General features: G+C 36.3%; 1 protein-coding gene across 3 annotated transcripts in view; it reads left to right on the top strand.

Moving 5' to 3' along the window:
- glg1b (golgi glycoprotein 1b) overlaps positions 1 to 20,045 on the top strand; it is a 157,053-nt gene extending 137,008 nt beyond the window's left edge. Inside the window, exons 20-28 of one of the 3 annotated variants that reach the window (XM_077193855.1) lie at positions 193 to 330; positions 1,164 to 1,287; positions 1,841 to 1,983; positions 5,310 to 5,411; positions 7,073 to 7,180; positions 11,222 to 11,342; positions 14,834 to 14,940; positions 17,783 to 19,245; positions 19,359 to 20,045. In XM_077193855.1, the coding sequence (XP_077049970.1) occupies positions 193 to 330; positions 1,164 to 1,287; positions 1,841 to 1,983; positions 5,310 to 5,411; positions 7,073 to 7,180; positions 11,222 to 11,342; positions 14,834 to 14,940; positions 17,783 to 17,950 (1,011 nt within the window). In that variant the 3' untranslated portion in view covers positions 17,951 to 19,245; positions 19,359 to 20,045. Of the gene's footprint in view, positions 1 to 192; positions 331 to 1,163; positions 1,288 to 1,840; positions 1,984 to 5,309; positions 5,412 to 7,072; positions 7,181 to 11,221; positions 11,343 to 14,833; positions 14,941 to 17,767; positions 19,256 to 19,358 lie in introns of those variants that run through there. The other 2 variants (XM_077193854.1, XM_077193857.1) reach the window with 2 other exon arrangements.
- Positions 20,046 to 21,104: the final 1,059 nt, after the last annotated feature.

Genomic DNA, 21,104 nt, shown 5'->3' with positions numbered 1-21,104 from the left:
ACTGCTGAAGCGAAGCAAAATAATGCTTTGTGAAAAATAGAAATCGTGTACTTGCACCTTTAACTTCACAACATAAGTGGAAAAAATAAAATGCTGGAGAAGTGTAGAATTGAGCCCTATTAACAAACTCACTTTGGAGAAGCCCTTCATCATTTGTTCTTTTCTCATTGGTATCTCTCCTCTTCCTCTTAGATCATTGAGTGTCTCAAAGAGAACAAGAAGCAACTGTCCCAGGTGTGTCATCAGAAGGTCTTTAAGCTTCAGGAAACTGAAATGATGGATCCAGAGCTGGACTATCAGCTCATGAGAGTGTGCAAGCAGATGATCAAGGTGAGGTTTTTTAGCAGGTAACTAACTTAGGGCAAGTTCTGCGGTTCCCTTCAGTCATGTCCTGACATTTTAGCTTCATTATTCATCCTTCATTAAAGCTTTCCTGTCAAACAGAGTGACCTGATGGTTATAAACGTACTCTGTATTGGCAAAGATCAATAGTAATAGCTTAACCCCCACGTTTTAATTACTTAAGCTCAATAATATCAACATGGGGCCGGAGTGAAGGGGTCGATGGATTGGACCTGATTTGGAAAAGAGTGTTAAACTCATCACCTTGTCTTTAAAATGAAACAGTATGGAATGAACAAACACACGACCACAAACAACTTTTGAAAAGTAGTGTAGTTTAAAAAAGGACTCCTCGTTTTTAAATGTATCACTTGTTTTATGCCACATTACATCACAGAAGAGCTATGAGGTGATGCAGCGGGGCTTATAATCACAAAATATAAGGGTTAATAATCTTGAAATTTCTGGTTCGTTTGCCAAAATGACTGGGCCATTAGCTATCACTATTTTCCCCCTCAGTAATGACTTCTGAACTGAAGAAGAGAAGCATTTACATTTATTCATTTAGCTGACGCTTTTATCCAAAGCGACTTAGAATTGCTATATGTCAGAGGTCGCACGCCTCTGGAGCAACTAGGGGTTAAGTGTCTTGCTCAGGGACACATTGGTGTCCCACAGTGGATTCGAACCCGAGTCTCTCACACCAGAGGCATATGTCTTATTCCCTGCGCCATCACCACCATTGTTTATTTACCTTCCATATGTTTCCCATAGATATGTCCAGTCTTTAGTCTTTCTCAACCTTTTTCTCCTTGGTGTAGCGTTTTTGCACAGAGTCGGATGCTAAGAATATTCTGCAGTGTCTAAAACTGAACAAGAACAGCGAGCAAATGGATCCAAAGTGTAAGCAGATGATCACCAAGAGACAAATCACTCAGAACACAGGTGAAGACCTTACACATCTCCACCAATAGAACCTTTCATTTCCACATATCTAGTTGAGTTGGTTAATTTGAAGCTTTGTCATCTAAAACTCTCTCTGTTTGGCTCTTAGCTTTTCTCACAATTGTGAGTTATAAAGTAAACTTTCAAATCTGACTTTTTCTCGCAATTGCGAGGTTTGATCTCTCAAATCTGACTTCCCTATTCAGATTTGTGAGAGATAAACTTGCAAATGCGAGTTATAAAGTCCAATTCTGAGGAAAAAAGGCTTTTTTTTAAGAGAATTGCGAGTTTATATCTCACCGTTATCACTTTATATCTCATAGTTGTGTGTTATAAAGTCGGAATTGTGAGAAATAAACTTAAGTAAACTTTCTTAAAATTGTGAGTTTATATCTCACAATTCTGACTTTATAACTTGGAATTGCAAATTTATATCATGCAACTTTGAGGAAAAAAGTTTGTTTTATTCAGTGACAGAAACAAGCTTCCATAGAATTATTTAAACTTGTGTAATACTAGATTTCTAATTTTGTTGTTGTCTTGATGTATTCAGACTACAGATTGAACCCAGTGTTGAGGAAGGCTTGTAAGGCAGACATTCCCAAATTCTGTCAGAACATTCTCAACAAAGCCACTGATGCCAACGAACTGGAGGGTCAAGTCATATCCTGCCTCAAACTCAAGTATGCAGACCAGGTATGCGTGTCACTGAATATTAGCAGCGAATAAATAAGGAATAATGTACAGTCAGCCTTTTATTATAGTCAAGTCAAGTCACCTTTATTTGTATAGCGCTTTTTACAATACAGATTGTATCAAAGCAGCTTCACGGTGATAACATGAAAATAATACAACAAAATTTGTTTCTAGAAGAAAATTGCGTCATCGTCCACCTTAAAGGGTTAGTTCATCCAAAAATGAAAATGATGTCATTAATGACTCACCCTCATGTCGCTCCAAGCCCGTAATACCTCCATTCATCTTCAGAACACAGTTTAAGATATTTTAGATTTAGTCCGAGAGCTTTCTGTCCCTCCATTGAAAATGTATGAACGGTATACTGTCCTTGTCCAGAAAGGAAATAAAGACATCATCAAAGTAGTCCATGTGACATCAGTGGGTTAGTTAGAATGTTTTGAAGCATCGAAAATACATTTTGGTCCAAAAATAACAAAAACTAGGACTTTATTCAGCATTGTATTGTCTTCCGTTTCTGTTGTGGATCCGCGTTCAGTGACGCTGCTGACGTAAGACGAGCTGACATGTGTCTGGTGCGCCCGAGCTTCGTTTACAGTCTGAGGGAGACGCACGCTGGAAACAAAACAATCTTCACAAACATGTCTAAGGATTTCCACACAGAGGAAGACTTGCATTTTTTTGCCCAGCCATATTTATTTGAACCCGAATACACGGACGCACCAGATACATGTTAGCAGCGTCTTACGTCATCACTGCGGACTCGTGAACGCGGATCCCCAACAGAAACGGAAGACAATACAATGCTGAATAAAGTCGTAGTTTTTGTTATTTTTGGACCAAAATGTATTTCCGATGCTTCAAAACATTCTAACTAACCCACTGATGTCACATGGACTACTTTGATGATGTCTTTATTTCCTTTCTGGACAAGGACAGTATACCGTTCATACATTTTCAATGGAGGGACAGAAAGCTCTCGGACTAAATCTGAAATATCTTAAACTGTGTTTTGAAGATGAACTGAGGTCTTACGGGCTTGGAGCGACATGAGGGTGAGTCATTAATGACATCATTTTCATTTTTGGATGAACTAACCCTTTAAGTAAGGCAGATCAATAATATTGTTAAATATTAAATGTCCCCAACTAAGCAAGCCAAAAGCCAAGGCAACAGTGGCAAGGAACCAAAACTCCATCAGGTGGCAGAATAGAGAAAAAAAAACCTTTGGAGAAAACAGGCTCTCTAGGGGGCCAGTTCTCCTCTGGCCAACGGACGAACAGTGTATGATTATGATTCAGGCAGCATTACAGATCAGAAGTCAGATTGGATCAGAACATTCAGAATATTTATCCAGTTCCATCTGGTTGGAAGACGGAGTCATCACGCCGGAGACAAGTTTGTTGACTGAGGATCAGTGCCGATGGCTGTTGTGTCGATGAGGCCTTCACAGGGCTGATGATGCTGGCACTTCAGGGATGATATTCTAGGTATTATCAACAGAATTTTGAGATGGCAGTAGACGTGAAGGACTATAATGCGTTCAGAGCTCGCTCAAGTACTGGGGAGCTAAACCATTTTGTCCATATAGATCTTAACTACTTGCTCTTAGTAGTACTTAGTAAGAAAAACATTTCCCATGCCCCGGAAATGTACATTTCTATTAATTAATTAATAAACCAATATTGAGGGTTCACAGAATGAACTGAGTTATTGGTTGTAATGTTAAAGGGTTAGTTCACCCAAAAATGAAAATTATGTCATTAATGACTCACCCTCATGTCGTTCCAAGCCCGTAAGACCTCCGTTCATCTTCGGAACACAGTTTAAGATATTTTAGATTCAGTCCGAGAGCTTTTTGTCCCTCCATTGAAAATCTATGTACGGTATACTGTCCTTGTCCAGAAAGGCAATAAAGACACCATCAAAGTAGTCCATGTGACCTCAGTGGGTTAGTTAGAATGTTTTGAAGCATCGAAAATACATTTTGTTCCAAAAATAACAAAAACGACAACTTTATTCAGCATTGTATTCTCCTCCGGTTCTGTTGTCAATCCGCTTTCATGAGTCCACCACCACCTCTCGCAGTCGTCCGGGGTCCGCGACACAAGCGGGAATGCTGCATTGATCTGCAAACAAATCCTCTCCCATGTCTCACACTTAGTTTTACTTGATATCCCAGTGTCGAATTTCCCTTTTATTTTATTTATCAATTTATCATATCTCGCAATTGTGAGATAAAAAGTCGCTATTATTATTTTTTTTATTCAGTGCGGAAACAAGCTTCCATACTAATAGGATGTCAATTAACCAAGCAAGTGTTAATGCAAGGGTTTTTTTTTCATTATTAGGCAAGTGGCGGTTTCATTAGGGTATTAGGCTACCTTAATTTAATTTAATTGAATTCACCACTTTTCTCTCTCTCTCTGCCTTTTTAGAATTACACTTCACTGGGGCCTGCACAAACATGTGATTATATGTGCATTTCGATGACATTACTATTATTATTTTGTGTAGGACACAGACATATTCAGATGTCCTAATTCCATGATTTGTTTTGCCTTGTTATTTTCCGCATGATGGCCCTGTCATCTAACAACCAATCACCGTGATCATTGCGAGGAAACTCGTGCATGAGAATTGACCTCATCCATAGCAACGAATACTCACTCTTAGTTTAGGAGTTGTCATTTTTCCTTACTAAGAGTAGGTCTGAAAGGCGTTGTGAATAACTTTTAAGAGAAAACTCCTAGCTAAAATATTTTAGTGTGATTTAGGAGTACTCCTAGTGGTAAAATAAAATTCTTTGTGAATACGGCCCCTGAGCCCTAATTCATGTTTGAGCTCTAAGGCTATGTGCCATATTACTAGAGAGAAGAGCAGCACCATCCCAGGAGGGATGAATACCATCTCTTTTCAACAGTTCAGGTCTGCCGCAAAAACTTTTCCAATTGTCTATGAACCCTATGTTATTTTGCGGACACCATTGAGTGAGGACAGTCTACTAACTATCTCATCACTCCTGCGAACAGGAAGGGGGCCATAGCAAATTACAGTGCCTGACATCGTACTTGCAAATTCACACACCTCTTTAATGTTAATTTTAGTGATTAATTTTATTTAATCACATTTTATTATAACAAAATTATAGTCTTGTATTATAGTTATATCATATAATATGATATAACAAAATAATGATGTGCATTGTTCACTCATAAATCATTCATAATAAACACTGCAATATTTCATAATAAGAATTTCCCATTTTGATTTCATGGTGACTTTAACCGCTTTAAATTGGTTAATAAATTGACATTTTTTCTCAGCGGTTGTCTGGAGACTGTGAGGATCAGATCAGAGTGATTCTTCAGGAGTCAGCGCTCGACTACCGGCTCGATCCGCAGCTCCAGGCTCACTGCAATAATGAGGTGAGTGGAAACATGGGATCTGCATTTTGGGATTGCATTGTCTGCTATGGATATATACAATCTGAACTTTGAACTTGGAATTTGGCCAAACTGTGGTTATAAATCAGCATAATTTACTGCCTACTGTTAAAATGATGTATAAAATGCTGTCTTTTGCGAGGATTTTGCTAATGTTTGGAACAAAGCCCATGGCCTTCAACACACAGCATCTTTATGAGATCTAACAGTCTGTTTAAACATGTCAGGACACTCATTTTGAGCTATACAGAGAGAGTGAGTGGGCGTCTGAGAATCACTCTCATAGATCTTCATAGCGATGTTGAAAAAAACAAATAGAAGTGAAGAGAAAACTGCCTCATGAATAACTAATCTACAGTAATATTTCAGTTCTGGTTTTGAGGGAATGGGGGAAAATCATCTGTAATGTCACAGGAAAGGAACTAGATTTCCAACTCGAAATAGTCATTTCAACTGTCATATTTAGCACCAGCTCTTTTCATCAATATACACTATCATTCAAAATTTTAGGGGTCAGTAAAATTTTTAAAAGAAGTCTCTCATGTTTGCCGAGGCTACATTTATTTGATCAAAAATACAGTAAATGCAGTAATATTGTGAAATATTATTACAATTTTAAATAACTAAAATATATTTTAAACTGTAATTTATTCTTGTGATGCAAAGCTGAATTTTCAGCATTGTTAGTCTTTCTTATTATTATCCATGTTGAAAACAACTGTGCTGTTTAATATTTTTTTGGAAATCATCATACAATATTTTTTTAATATTTGAAATATAATTTTTTGTTACTATGTACTTACTGTCATTTTTGATCAATTCAATGTAATGTTCTTGCTGAATAAAAAAAGTCATTTAAAAAATGTATTAAAAAACCTGACTGTCCCCAAAAAATTTTAAAGGTCATGGAAATCTATCTCTATTTCCTTACTCTGTTTGCATGGTCTTACACAAACTCTAGTCTAAATTCAATTATTTACAGGCGGGGTGGATAGATGTAATATTACAGAAAATGTTTAATATTCTTAATTTAGTCATCAGTTGCTCATTTAATTTAAATATAATTTTTATTAAGTTTAAAAAGTTAGTTCACCAAAAAATTTAAAAATTGTCATAATTTACTGACCATGTGAGTAAATATAATCTGTTTATCATATAAAGCGACCTGGCTTAATCTAAGCCCTGTCTGTGAAACCAGACCTTTAAGTTTTATCTTAATTCTGTCTTTATAGGACAGGACAGTGTAGAATGACAGGAACCTATTAGTATTGTATCTGGTAATGACAGTCCGAATCCAAACTGCTGTCCTATGTTATGTCAGGAGATTTTGTGCTAACTGCTGCACCAAGGCTTAATTAGTTTTATTAAAGGTTTTGAAAAATGTTATTGTATTGGAACTATTTGATCTGCTATGGTGCAGAGATTGTTTAAAATGCAATGGGACAGGAACACCCTCCTCCTGGAGGCTGTCTGCAAAAAGCCCTTTATTTATGGTCTCCATAAGCTATAGGCTCCTAATGGAGCAAACAAGCAGAAATGGCTATCTTGATTAGTCAGTAAATAAAATTGACTTTTCTTTTTGAAAATTGAGATTTTATACCTTTAGTCACTTCATAACGTGCTTGTGTGTGTGTGTTTGTAAGATCATGCGGCTGTGTGCAGAGGAAGCTGCCGCGCAGGAACAGACGGGTCAAGTGGAGGAGTGTCTGAAGAACAACCTACTGAAAATTAAACAAGAGGAGTGCAAGACGGTACAGAACACATCCTCAAACATGCTTCATCTGCTACACACTGGTTTCCTCTGCATCAGTTGCTATGGAAACGCCATCAGTGTCTTTAAACCCACATCTGCTTTTTATATGAGCAGAGATTCCCACACTAGACAAATAGGTGGTTGTTTTATATAGATCAGGGATCTCCAACACGTCGCTTGCGAGCTGAAATATATTTGGCCTGATTGGAGGTAGCTCGTCTTTTGTCCGCTCAAGTTCGTTATTTCAAATGTAGGAAGCTCATAATTGAAGCGAATCGAAGCATTTTTTTCCAGGCGCAGCGAGATGAAAAAATCCATTAAAACTTTGTCATTGTGGAGAGCACAGTGCATGGTTGCATAGCAACGACAGACGCCACGACAGACGCCACGGGAAAATCGGACCGAATTTTACTATTAATAATAAAAGATAAGCTAATGTGCAGCTTGTGTCAGTAATTTATCTTTTTTGACTCATTCTTTTTTATACAAATTATTTAAAGGCTGAAATATGCAAGGTTTCTTTTTATAAATCTTTTTTTGTCAAAACATTATTTGAACTTGTACATGTTAGTAGATAACATGTCGCAAGACACTCCTTTAAAATCTGGCCATCACTTTTAATGTTGTTATTTTAATGTTTATGTAAACAAAAAGTGCATATTAATGCTAATTATATTTGTTATTTGCTGGTTTTCGACATAAAACTTGTTGAATTGATTTTATTGTGTAGTATTAGTACTTTTTGAACAGGATTCTGTGATAACCGTGATCATTTTGTTCACTATAATCATGAAATTAAATTTTCATGCCATTTCATCTCTAGTTAAGACGCACTGTAAAATCAACTATAATTGTGTTTTTACAGAATAATATGGAAAGTACAAGTTTCTATAAAAAAATGAATGTCTGATTCTGTTCTTTTCTCTGATATTTAAGGGTGACATAGGCCTACAAAAACTCTTTTTAGGTCTAAAACATAGAAACAACAATAGTTGTTAATATGAGAGTTATGAGACATTATTTAAGAGATTTAAGCATTGTATTACATGAGTAGCTCTCGGCCACTGTCTTTTTAAAAAAGTAGCTCTCAAATGAAAAAAGGTTGGAGACCCCTGATATAGATGTTTATATTTTGGCTTGCAAGGGTCATATTCAATATGTTGAGATATGTACTCTTCGGTTCAAATATATACATACAGTTAGGGCCATAGGCGCCGATTTATGTTTTCCTCCGTGGGTGCTCATGGGCGCACGCCCTTTAAAAAAAAAAAATATTAACGGTAGGCCTAAGTCAAAAAATGTTTGCATTTCAGAACCGAACGAGAAGCGCAGCGCCGCGTCTATGACAACTCGAGGTAGCCTATCGCACTCCGGATGCGCACTTTGTCAGTTTATGGCCAGCAATATTGTAATCTTATGTTTAAGGACATTATGGAATTAAGATAATGTCTGTACTATGTTATGATTGTACTGTACAATTAAATACAACCGGGGGGTCCGTTAACTGAGTGAATTGAGAATATCACCTGAAAATCCGATAACATCAGCAATTTTCATTCAAGCAGCTGATTTCTGTAAATGAATGTAAAACTAAATGTATATTGCAGCACAGGTTGAAGTCAGTATATACATTAACGACGATTTGAGACAAATAAATGTAAATTTAATATAAAACTATGTAAATCGCGCTCTGTGGCACGGCAGGATTTTGAACAAGGTCATATAGCCGTAGCTGGGCGCCGCCGGTGTGTGTAAGTTACACTCATAGAGAATAATGTGTTCAAATTTTAAAAGACATGGCACTGCGCAACGCGGCGCTGCGCTTCTCATCCGGTGTGCGACCCCTTTTAGGAAATGGACAGCCGCCGACACGAACGCACACACCTTTTTACTTATTTATTTACACCTATTTAATAATAAAGCCGTAAAGTAGGCTATTTTTCAACTATAGCTCAGGACAGCGCCACTTCTCACAAATACAGACAGGATTGGAGATCAAAAGTTTAACTCACACATAACCGCGATCAGATGCGTTTTCATCCGAGAAACGCTGTGATTGGTGGATAGGATATGGAGCAGGCGACTGACAGCGACATAACCAATCACAGTGTGACACACGCTTCACATAGCACCAACTGCAATGTTGAGTTTTAAATGAATGTAGCCTACTGGCAGTCTGGCACACGTGGGTGCTCGGTATTCACCGTGGGTGCTCGAGCGCCGGAGCACCCACAGTATCGGTGCCTATGGTTAGGTCTGTGACGGTATGGGATTTTTCTTACCACGGTGAAGAAGCAACAAATCTCGCGGTTTGGCGGTTAACGACAAATCCCCCCACCCCCACGCGATCAAGAACGCATGTAGCTTGTAAATGACAATGGAAATGAATAATAATAAAGCAGTATTTTATGAACAGAAACAAATTAACATTTATATTAAATTGTAAATATTAATAAACTATTAATTAGGCTAAACTTAAACAACCTTTTTAATAATTATAAAGCAGTTTTCTTTATTATTAACAGCAAATTAACATTTATATTAAATTGTAAATATTAATAATTAACTAGTAATTAGGCCAAAGTCATTGAGAAATGATCAACGTCTTTTAAGTCCTGTATTATGCCGTCCTTCACTGACAGATACTTTTCAGGGATCGCTGTTTGAGGAAAGTAGCCTACTTTGCGTTCTTTGTGGATTTGCTTGTTCACGTGACATTTCGCATCACATTCGCGCCAGCATTACGTCTTTCTCCTGCACGCGAAACAGCAGGAGAGAAGGGGAAGAAAGTTGGTTAATTTCAGTTCAATTGTAAGTTCATTTTTTTATGTGCGTAGTGGTGTGCGATGTGTATTGTCTATTATGATATTGTGATCATTGGCACTGCGAGCTGACATCGCATTTGTCTCTCATGCTTGCTTTCACTGCCTGATGTGTGCAGTTAGGCTAACGTTATAGGTAACGTTATGTCCCTAAATGAGTTTTTGTCTCATATTTATATCATATTATGTTGTTATCATACAATATCACATCATTAAGAGGGCCGTTTTCCCGTGAACAATAGCAATTGTGATATTTATTTTATATAACAGTTAAATCATGAACAATAAATTAACATTGTGAGTTGCATAAAACAATATTGTTTGTTTTCCCTGTATTTCGCCGACGAGAATTTAAAAATGAAACCGTAGCAGAGTCTCAATCTGGTCTCAATGCAACAGATAGCTGAAACTTTTGAATTTTGAAACTTGCTGAAATTTTTTTGACTGAAACCTGCGTTTTGAACGAATCATTTTAACGATTCAATGAACATTTTTTCCTGAATGAATCCGCCTGTGAATTGACCACTGCATAGAATATGAAAAATATGAATATCTTCGTGAGTCAGCTGTCAACAATAGGCCTAAACCAGCCATAGTACCAGTACACACAATCAGTAAAATATCATCTAATTATTATCAACAAAACTTTGAAAATATCGAGACATATCTTTGTCAATATTGCGCACCCCTAATGTAAGGTATCAATTTTGATTTCTTCAGGTCTTAAAAAGGTCTTAAAAAGCTTTAAATTTGACTTTAAAAAGTGTGCAGATACCCTGTAATATATATTAAAATACAAAACAGTTCTTTTAAATTGTAATAACTTTTCACAATATTAATGTTTTACTGTATTTTTTATCAAATAAATGCAGCCTTTCAATTTACTGATTTTACTGACCCCAAACTTTAGTATGGTAGTGCCCCCAAATACCCCCCCCCCCCCCCCCCCAAAAAAAAAAACACACACACACACACACACTAAGATCTAACTATTATGTTAATCAATAGTATTTTAATGCACCAAAACAGTCATAATTATGTTTTTCTCAACCTTTTTTTTCTCCCCTCTGAAGTCTTAGAATGAATCAAGTCTTTTTCACTGCTGTTTTGTGCTTCACATGTGAAATGAGCAACAGTCCGCTCACACACAGCTATAATAGTTACATACAGGTTTAGTGTCTGCATTTCACTCATTTCATCCTCTTCTTCATGTGTAGGAGGTGTTGAACATGCTCAAAGAAAGCAAAGCAGACATATTTGTGGATCCCGTCTTGCACACAGCCTGTGCTCTGGATTTGAAACACCACTGTGCAGCCATCAACCCTGGAAGGGGCAGGCGTGAGTATTCACTGTGTGTGTGTGTGTGTGTGTGTGTGTGTGTGTGTGTGTGTGTGTGTGTGTGTGTGTGTGTGTGTGTGTGTGTGTGTGTGTGTGTGTGTGTGTGTTGTAAATTCACACTATACAGTCATACTTATTGTTATTGATAGCAGTCAATAATAGATGTGTTCTAAATATTAAAACATGTACATAATCTTCTGTGGAAGTCTTAGGAACAAAAAATGTTCGGTCCGAATGCATTGATACGCCATCCTACCTGCCTGTCAACATATGTATTTCCAAACCTCCGCACACCTGCTCACGCAGACATTACACACAATCAGCGCGTTCTGTAAGGTTGTCCAGAGTTGTAGACAGACATCGAACGCCACAAGGAAACAGCAGCCGCCTTTTACAGTTCCTCCTGAACCAAAACAACAGGCTTATGTTTCGTTCACGTCATGTCATAACCGAATTAAAGCTACAATATGTACGAATTTTGTAATAAAATATCCAAAAATCACTTGCACAGTGTGATATATTTCCTGCAGTTGTGTACTTACAATATCCCAATATAAGTCTCCAAAGATTTTTTATTTCAGAGAAATTCCAATTTGAAATAATTGGCCGTTCCGGAAAAAAATTACGCAATATCCGCGCTATCCTCGGTTTCTGCTCATACTGCCATAGCCATGACGTAACCATGGCGACAGACGTGGACAACTGCGTAGTGCGTAACATTTAGCGGCACGCTGTTCTTGTTTCGTTCAAACATTATAGACCATGGCAAGCAGACTTTGGGACAAAAAAGGAGAACTAAAATGAGGATCAATATCAGCGTGGCGTTTTCGAGATGCTGAGAGCTCCACGTCCGCGACTAACTTGGACTTGACAGAGCTTCATGTGTCACGACTTGACAGCAACACCGCTCTTGCACATACTTTATTAGACAGGTGATCAAATGTACATAAAACAAATCAATGTTATATAGCTCAACATGATGAAATGTTAGAATATGATCAGTATGTTATTCTAATGTTGATCTAGATTACTGCAGGTTTCATATAGCAAACAAACTATCACATAGAATAACATTATAACTTTCAACACACTCAAATGCTGTTTAGTATAATAGTGTAACATTAGACCAAGTGAAACAGCGCTGCGTTACCTCACAAGTTTAATTCGTCTAATAAACTGACCTGTGAGTAGTAATCCAGCACTTGCGGGTAGTTTGGTAGAATGATATGTCCTGCGGGACTCGCGTGTGGCCCAGATATCTCTCTTATTAGCAATTGTGACCTGCTTCATAACACTCTAATGTTAGAAAACATGAATGTTTTCACTCATCCATAAACATTATTAGATCCACCAGCTTGACAGCAAGTCCCATCACGCAGCTTATCACTGCGTCATGAAGGGAGGGCTGGATATTATGCTTTCAAAGCTAGCCTGCTAAATTGCCAAGGGGGTAATCCATCAGCCGGAAGTTGAAGCCTCGCGGGAGCCGCCATTGTAGCAGAACTTCACCTGCTGTTAGCATTCCATTGACTCCCATTCATTTTGGCGTCACTTTGACAGCGAATAACTTTACATCTGAGGCGTCCAAAGACTTCATTTGTCCATTATATATTTCTAAATAAACACAACACTGTATAAAAGGCTCCATTACTTTGTAATTTACGTTATGGCCCCATAGAAGCCGTTTTTGTTAAAAACAGGCTAACGATTGCGTCATAACCACGCAACTTTTTGTCGCACAATAGAGACTAGGGATGGGCATGATTAATCGACGATCGATTATTGATCATTAAGAATTTCGTCGATCAGGTTAATTTGTTATCGATTATCATTAAACTAATGCTGCTGCGTTGCGTAGTGTGAGTGGAAAGTGAACGTGTTCCCCGGGCTGGTCAAGTTAGCGCGGAGGTACCTGTGCATCCGGCAACGTCAGTCCCCTCAGACCGGGTGTTTTCAGCGGCTGGACTGAAGCCTTGTTTACACTCGACGCGTCCGCACGAGCGCGAAGGTGAGCGCGGCAAAAATGACGTCATTGCGGTATTCGGTGTTTCACAGACGAGCGCGTCGAGTATAAACGCCTCGTCTGTTTGGGGAGGTGCGCGAGCAGTCTGCGGAGACTCGCGCTGCAGAGCCAGGCGAAAGTGTAAACGAGGCTTGACGGTCAGGTTGCGGTCGCGTCTGACCCCAGATCATGTCATCAATGATGCAATGCAATGATCTTTCTCAACAAAAATCAGTAGACTGGTGTAGAAGTTGTATGTGAGTTACTAGTTATTTTTTATGAGGCTTTGTTAAGTAGCCTAGCCTAATTGATTGTTACTGTAGGTAGGCTAATCTCTCACCCTCTTTCTCGACTCCGTTCTCGGATAGTTTTGAGTTACATTTTGACAAAACCTGTCAGATCTAAGAATTATTATGTTTTTGGTTAAGTTATTGTTTAACATGATTTTTTATTATTATTTATTATTTTGGAACAAACGAGGGTCTCTGTTTAAGAACGCCAACTCGCAGCTGCAGGTTCCGTTGCTTTCGAGCACCGCCGCGCATATATCTTCAAGTTTAGCCTAACCGAACGTCCAGTTTTACTGCCACAAGTTGATCATCTTGTAATAAAGATCTAATCGAGGAAAAACACACTGTATGTTTGTATTTTCATTGCATTTTTTAATTTATAAAAAGTTAAATAAATAATGAATTTGAATGTAAAAATATTAATGATTAATCGATAGTCGATCGTTAATTCTCCCGACGATCGACTAAGAAAATTTAATCGAATGCCCATCCCTAATAGAGACATTACCGTATAGACAGGAGGAGAAGCTCGCAGGCAATCGGGGGGACGTCCCGTCAAGGGAGAAGCCCATAGATAATGAGTCCATAAAAGCAACGGGACAAAATATTTCAACAACGTTTTTGGGGAATTGGAAATAATTCGGTATGTGGCAAAGTGAATACATATGAAGTGATTAACGTTGGCGATTTCCACGCACAGCTACTAGAAGATTTACGTCTGTCAGACAGGTTGCTCACGTCATCAAGCTTAGTTTGAGTCGGTTTGAGTCTGCGCGTCAGGAACGGAAGTGCTAAAAAATCGCTAAAAATGGGCTTCAACTGTCTCAACTGAGTTCCAATGAGATGGCTCTGTCCACTTCTTATACTGTTTATGGAAATTGCCTTCCCTACCTTTAATATCTTGCTCCACATAGCTGCATATTAAACCCCAAATACATCATTTCACACTGAAAATTCTGTTTCACAGTTGAATGCATTATATATCCAATTTCATGTTGTTTAATTCATGATGCCTAGTTAAAATAACTGTGTTGAGGGTCTATTTTTGAGACCTTATTTCTGTGTTGGTAGATAGAGAGGAAAAAATATATATGGAACTTGACAGATGGTGTTATTATGGTGTGTTGTTTTTTTTTCTTCTTCTTCTTTACTCTGCAATTTTGAGATCCAGACTCCCTGTGTTTGTAATCCTTTCCCAGAAATGTCCTGTTTGATGGAAGCTCTGCAGGACAAGCAGGTGCGTCTACAGCCTGAATGCAAGAGAAGATTACAGGACCGCATAGACATGTGGGGCTATGCAGCGAAGGTCAGTACACAAACACATTTAACCCTTTCGCACGCAAGTTTCAAATAATCTAGCTGAGCCCCGAACATAATTTTACAATCCAACACCTAATTATTTCTATGCCGACTCGTCATGCTTGTCACGTGACACACCGCAGCCACAACAGGGATGTGTGACCGATGTATTGCTTTTATTTATTTATTTATTCCTTTTTTATTTAAAATATTTACAACCTTGTTAACTATATCATGAACTATCCGATATTCCAATTCTCAAATATGTGTAAGTAAATGTGTTTTGTCTTTTAAAAACCTTGATAATGATCATGTTAATTGATCCATAGATATCCATAATAAAGGCTATCTATGAGTTGATCTATTACGTACTATGGGGGTTAGGACCCCACGCGATTCCATTGGCTCAAAATACTTTTAATAGGCACTCTCTTTAGCGCCTGTTTACAATTCCTGCAAAATCATGTAATGAAAAATGCTGTTTGAAACTACGTTATAAATAGGGATGGGTACCAAAACCCGGTTCACACAAAGCCACAGCGCGCACAACACGTCAGTCTCTGCTTAATGAGTGACAATGAGGACAGAACTAAACATTCAAACGTGGTTACACTTTAGATCTGGGATAGTATTCTAATTTTATTTTAGATTTCGGCTTTCAGAGATATATTAAAAGATAAAAGATCTATAAAAAGAAGATATTTGAGATGAAACCATTACAAACTAGACGCATTCTGTTGCGCATTTTCGACGCGTACTTCGAAATGGACTGCAACAAGACAAGAAAAGTATACTTAACTTCGGGCTTCATGTGGGCATCTTAACTATCAAATATACATAAAAATATAAAAATGACCAGCTCTGAGATTCACTGAAACCCAATTTATTCACTTAAATTTGTCTTAAATGGACGTAAATAGTTGGGAGAAAATGATGGTGCATCAGTCACCTATTAGATCTGACCTCGGTCTTTAAGGGGCAGCGTCTAATAAACCTGCTGACGATTGAGCCATTAATGCGAATCAAACAACAAAAGGCAGAGAAAATCTCTCACAGCTCTTGAATGAATAACTTAAACTTAAATAACCATTAATCTATCTATGATAAACTATGCAGTGCTATTTTACATTTGATTACTAAATTAGATTTCTTTTTAGACAAAAACACTTACCTGAAAAGTAATTTTAGTAGACCTTACATTAAATTAAAGCACTGTGTATATAATGTGTATCTTTGTTTAATTGTATTCTTTTTTTGACCATGTGTTTGTACTTGTTTTTGCTTATCGTATCCTATCTCATGGATATAAAACAAAAAAAGCCTGCCCACTACTGCATAACAAATAGGTATTTTATTGGTTTTGTTAAAGCATTGCTTTTTCTTTTGCTATAGATATTTTACATTTCAAAATATAAAACAAATGTTAATTATTACCCGAATGAAAAAAAAAAAAACACTAAAAAGAACCGATAAGAATACCGTTAAAGTACCGGATCGATAAGCGGTATCGGTAAGAGTAGTAATACTGTTAAAACCTTAACGAGACCCATCCCTAGTTATAAATTACCTTTAATGTCTGTATTAGTTAGCTTATGTACTAGCATAGCATCCAGATACCAGATTAGCCTGATAGCTTAGTTTATACACTCATTTGCACGTACCCTACATGTATTCACAATCATCTTTAATGTAATTACGTGTTAAATTAAGTTTTAAATGTCAAAATATTTTTGTTATAAAAAGAAGCTAATGATGTTCATTTATTCACTTAAAAGGCTATTATTATTTATTAATTAACTAAGTTTATCAAGTGAAAGAAATGTTCACTTTGTTTTATTATGCACTATATAGAAAGCTATACATATTTTAAATTAATATCATTTGTATGTACTTAGTATTAACTGATAGTTGATGAAGACCCGGTTTCGAGGGAGGACCCGATTCGTCATGACACCGCCCTGTTAGTTTTACATCGTGTAAATTCATCTACTTCTCCCGCAATACATGAAAGTAAGTAACCGGTGAAGAAGCTATACAATCTGATATGAATAAAGCACGTCGTCAAATTACAATTGAAAGGATTATTATAGCTGCTTCCATAGACATCAGTGTGTATTTAACAATCTTTAAATTTTTATATTTTTTTGCTATTACTTATGCTCAATTTAGCAGTTGATCACGATTCACTGAACGTTCTAATCACACCGGTGTGATCGTACGCGTTAACTAGCTGTCTAGATAGAATAACTAAATATTTTTTTTATAAATATATATTTTTAAATGATTATAAATGATAAATCTTATAAATAAATATTATTATTCTAAGAAATAAATACTTCATAATTATTATTATTTATTATTTTAAACCATTATATTATGATAAATTATTATTAATTGAATAATTAACAAACAAATTAAAATATGTATATTTATATTATATATCAACAATATTATTATTATTAATGTTTATTTTTTTTAAACTTCACTTTGATAATGTCGCCTAAAGGATGTTATGTCAGGTAAATATGCATTAATTATTATTATTATTATTAATGTAATAATAAGAAATTATTATATTAAAATCAATGACTTATTATTATTAAAATATACATTATATTTTAATATTATTATAAATATCCACATAATAATAATAATATAATAAAATTAATTTAATAAGAAAAGAAAAACATTAATAATAATTATATTAATGAATAATATTTTTATTTTATTTTTTTTATTACCAACTATTCACTTTGAGAATGTCGCCTTAATGATGTTATGTCAGGTTTTGCTGAATTCTGGGGACAAAGTCACTTCCTTATTATGAGTTGTAGTTTGTGATTTCCTAGGTGGCACCAGCTGAAGGTTTCTCGGACCTTGCTGTGCAAGTCATGACGTCACCTTCGAAGAACTACATCTTGTTCGTGATTGCGCTGGCTGTGTCCATCCTCTTCCTCGTAGGACTGCTGTGTGGCCGCTTCACCAAACGTGTGACCAGAGAGCTGAAAGACAGGTAGAGCAAGGATGCCGCCCATCCGCCCCCTCCTGTTGCACATCTCATTTCCTGCCCTCGCTGTTCTTTGTACTTATACCTGCGAAGACTTTAGGAGCTGTCAGCGGACCTTCTGTGGGCTGGCGTCATGTTTGGAACCCTCTCTAGCCCATCTGAATCCAAACGATAAACTTTTGAAATGCTTCTCGGACAGGATCAAGATCGTTTTGGGACATTATGCCTTGATTATTTATGGGTTTTGTTTTTGTTTTGAGAGTGGCAGCCTTACTTCTTGACTGTAAAATGGTCATGTGTCAATGCAGTATTTTTGTCGTTGTATCTTTTCCAGTTTTTGAGAATGTGCGGACACGGATGGGCTTTAATCAGCAGCTTACATTAAAAAGTTCAGAAGCCATCTTTATATTGTTTTTTTTTTTATTAATCATTCCTACAGTTTTTTTTTGTTTGTTTTTTAATCTTAGTCCATTTGATTTTTGTATGATTGGGATTGATTTTTGGATCTCTCCTGAATGTTTTGACACTGGGGAGGTACGATGGTTTTTCTAGTCCAATGTGATGAACTACAATGATTGGTGACATGTGAAACAAGTGGTCTTTATCAGGTAAAAGACGTTTTATTATACATTAAATATAAACTTGCAAAGATTATGACAATTGAATACACCTAGTAAACACCAGCCCCCCACCAATTAAAATTTAGTACATTGTGACATTATTTTCTTAACAATTTCACTATTTCGCTCATGTAATGGGTAATGGTGTATTTGCTCGATGTAATGGGAATTTTACTTTTGAGGTTTTGTCATTCCCACTATTCTCAATAGTGTTTCTCATTGCTCATTTTTACCGTTTTATGGTTTTAAAAGAAAGTCACTGTAATACAAATTGGTTTATTTCTATATGTAAAGGTAGTACAACAAATACAGCAAAAGAAAAAGAGTCACAATGTCATAAAATGTTTCGTTTTCTTTGAACAAAATGTATTTTCATGTTGGTGGGATTTTTTTAGTGTCCGTTTTGCGCAATTACAGACATTAAGTGATACATATACGAAGAGTATGAAATTGGAGTAGACCTTTAGAGGTGGTTTGATCTTTTCATTGTCCAGGGCCAAGTTTCCCTTTGACCATTGTTGTAAGGTTGATGGCGACTATATATCCTGTTTCAGAGGTACTTTGAATGTTCACAGGACAATTGCACTTTTTTATGTTTTGCTTCAGCCTTATTTATTGTTTACAACAAATGTGCTGATCTTGGATTCGTGTGTGTGTGTGTGTGTGTGTGTGTGTGTGTGTGTGTGTGTGTGTGTGTGTGTGTGTGTGTGTGTGTGTGTGTGTGTGTGTGTGTGTGTGTGTGTGTGTGTGTGTGTGTGTGTGTGTGTGTGTGTGTTTTGACGAGTCCCATTTTTAAAGCATAAACAAGAGATAAATATGTTCTGATGTTGCCTTTTCTCTTTTTCTGTCATACCAGTGAAAGGAAACGTCCTTTAGTCCCCATTGATGGTGACTCTGTATTTTTTCAAAGCTGTACCCACAAACATCATGCTTGGAATTACATACTTGTCTTTGTCTATTTGTTACTAAGTTACACTGATTTTAACTGTGATGAGTATATGCATACGATTTGCTAAAGACATAAGGATTTTCTAAAAATTTCCATGCATGCTTTCCCCCCAGAACTCATTCTGTATCCACTCACATAAGAGCAAAATAGTGCCCGTCAAAAGTTTGGAAACATTACCATTTTGATTGTTTTTGAAAGAAGTCTCATATTCATCAAGGCTGCATTTATTTGATCAATAATACAGGAAAAAACAGTAATATTATTACAATTTAATATACTTTAAAATATAATTTATTCCTGTGATGTAAAGCTGAATTTTCAGCATCATTACTCCAGTCTTCAGTTTCACATGATCCTTCAGAAATCATTCTAATATGATGATTTATTATTAATGTTGGAAACGGTTGTGCTGCTTAATATTTTCTTGGAACCAGTGATACTTTCTTCAGGATTCATTGATGAATAAAAAGTTAAAAAGAACAGCATTTATTCAAAATAAAAATCTTTTCTAACAATATAAATATTTACTGTCACTTTTTATCAATTTAACACATTCTTGCCTAATAAAACTATTATTTTTATTTTATTTCTTTTAAAAAAAAAATACTGACCCCAAACTTTTGACCGGTCGTGTATATTGTCACAAATGATTTCTTTTTTAAATAAATACTGTTATTTTTTCCTTTTTATTCGTCAATGAATCGTGAGAAAAGTATTACAGATTATAAAAAAAATAGTAAGCAGCACTTGTATAAAAGGGATAGATCAACCAAAGTTTAAAAATCTGTCACAAAATAATATAATCACAAATAATTTAATCACAAAAAAATATATATTGAAGAATGTTGGTAACTCTACAGTTTTGGTTCCCAATACGTGTTGATGATGACAGAATCCAAAATTTTAGGTGGACTAACAGGACTTTAACAGGTTTAAAAATCCCAGAGTCCAAAATCTGGGAACAAGTTTTTGTACATTTCATTGTTTTGTTTTTTTAGAGAGATCGGGAGGCCATAGGCGTACTGCTTAACTTTAGCATTGATCATCTCTGTGTTCTTCTGTAAATAATAGATCGAATGTGCAAATGACAGTGTCTGAGATTTCTGGTGATTTAAATTTGGACTGTAAAATTCTACTGATCATGTGGTCACGTTTGACTATATATTGTAGATAAGAAAATGTTAAAAGTTATGTTATTCCAAATATATTTCTCCTAATTCATGCTGTTTTATGTTTTGACTGATAATGATGTGTATTTTTCTTTTCTTTTTTTTGGGGGGGGGGGGGGGGGGTTATTTTACATATAACTGGATGAGGTAACTTAACACGTTGGATGTTATTGGAGTGTTAAAATTTGAATTTGTTAAGATTTGAACTCTGTTTGATTTGTACTAGTTTGTAAATCAAGTGATCCTTTAACAGTTTTGGAGTATGTGCATGGACTATTGATTCTTTCCAACTATTCCAACTTTTTTGTTTGTTTGTTTTTTGCATTGTGCTAAAATCATGTTGCCAGAGATTTTACATTTTACGACAAAATTTAGGAGTCCATATGTTGAAAGACCTGTGTGTGTGTGTGTGTGTGTGTGTGTGTG

The sequence above is a fragment of the Siphateles boraxobius genome, unplaced genomic scaffold (genome assembly GCF_051911475.1).
Source record: "Siphateles boraxobius isolate OS27281-9 unplaced genomic scaffold, OSU_SipBor_1 31, whole genome shotgun sequence".
NCBI lineage: Eukaryota > Metazoa > Chordata > Actinopteri > Cypriniformes > Leuciscidae > Siphateles > Siphateles boraxobius.
Note: the sequence above shows the minus strand (reverse complement) of the source record. Positions and strands in the feature narration are given on the sequence as shown.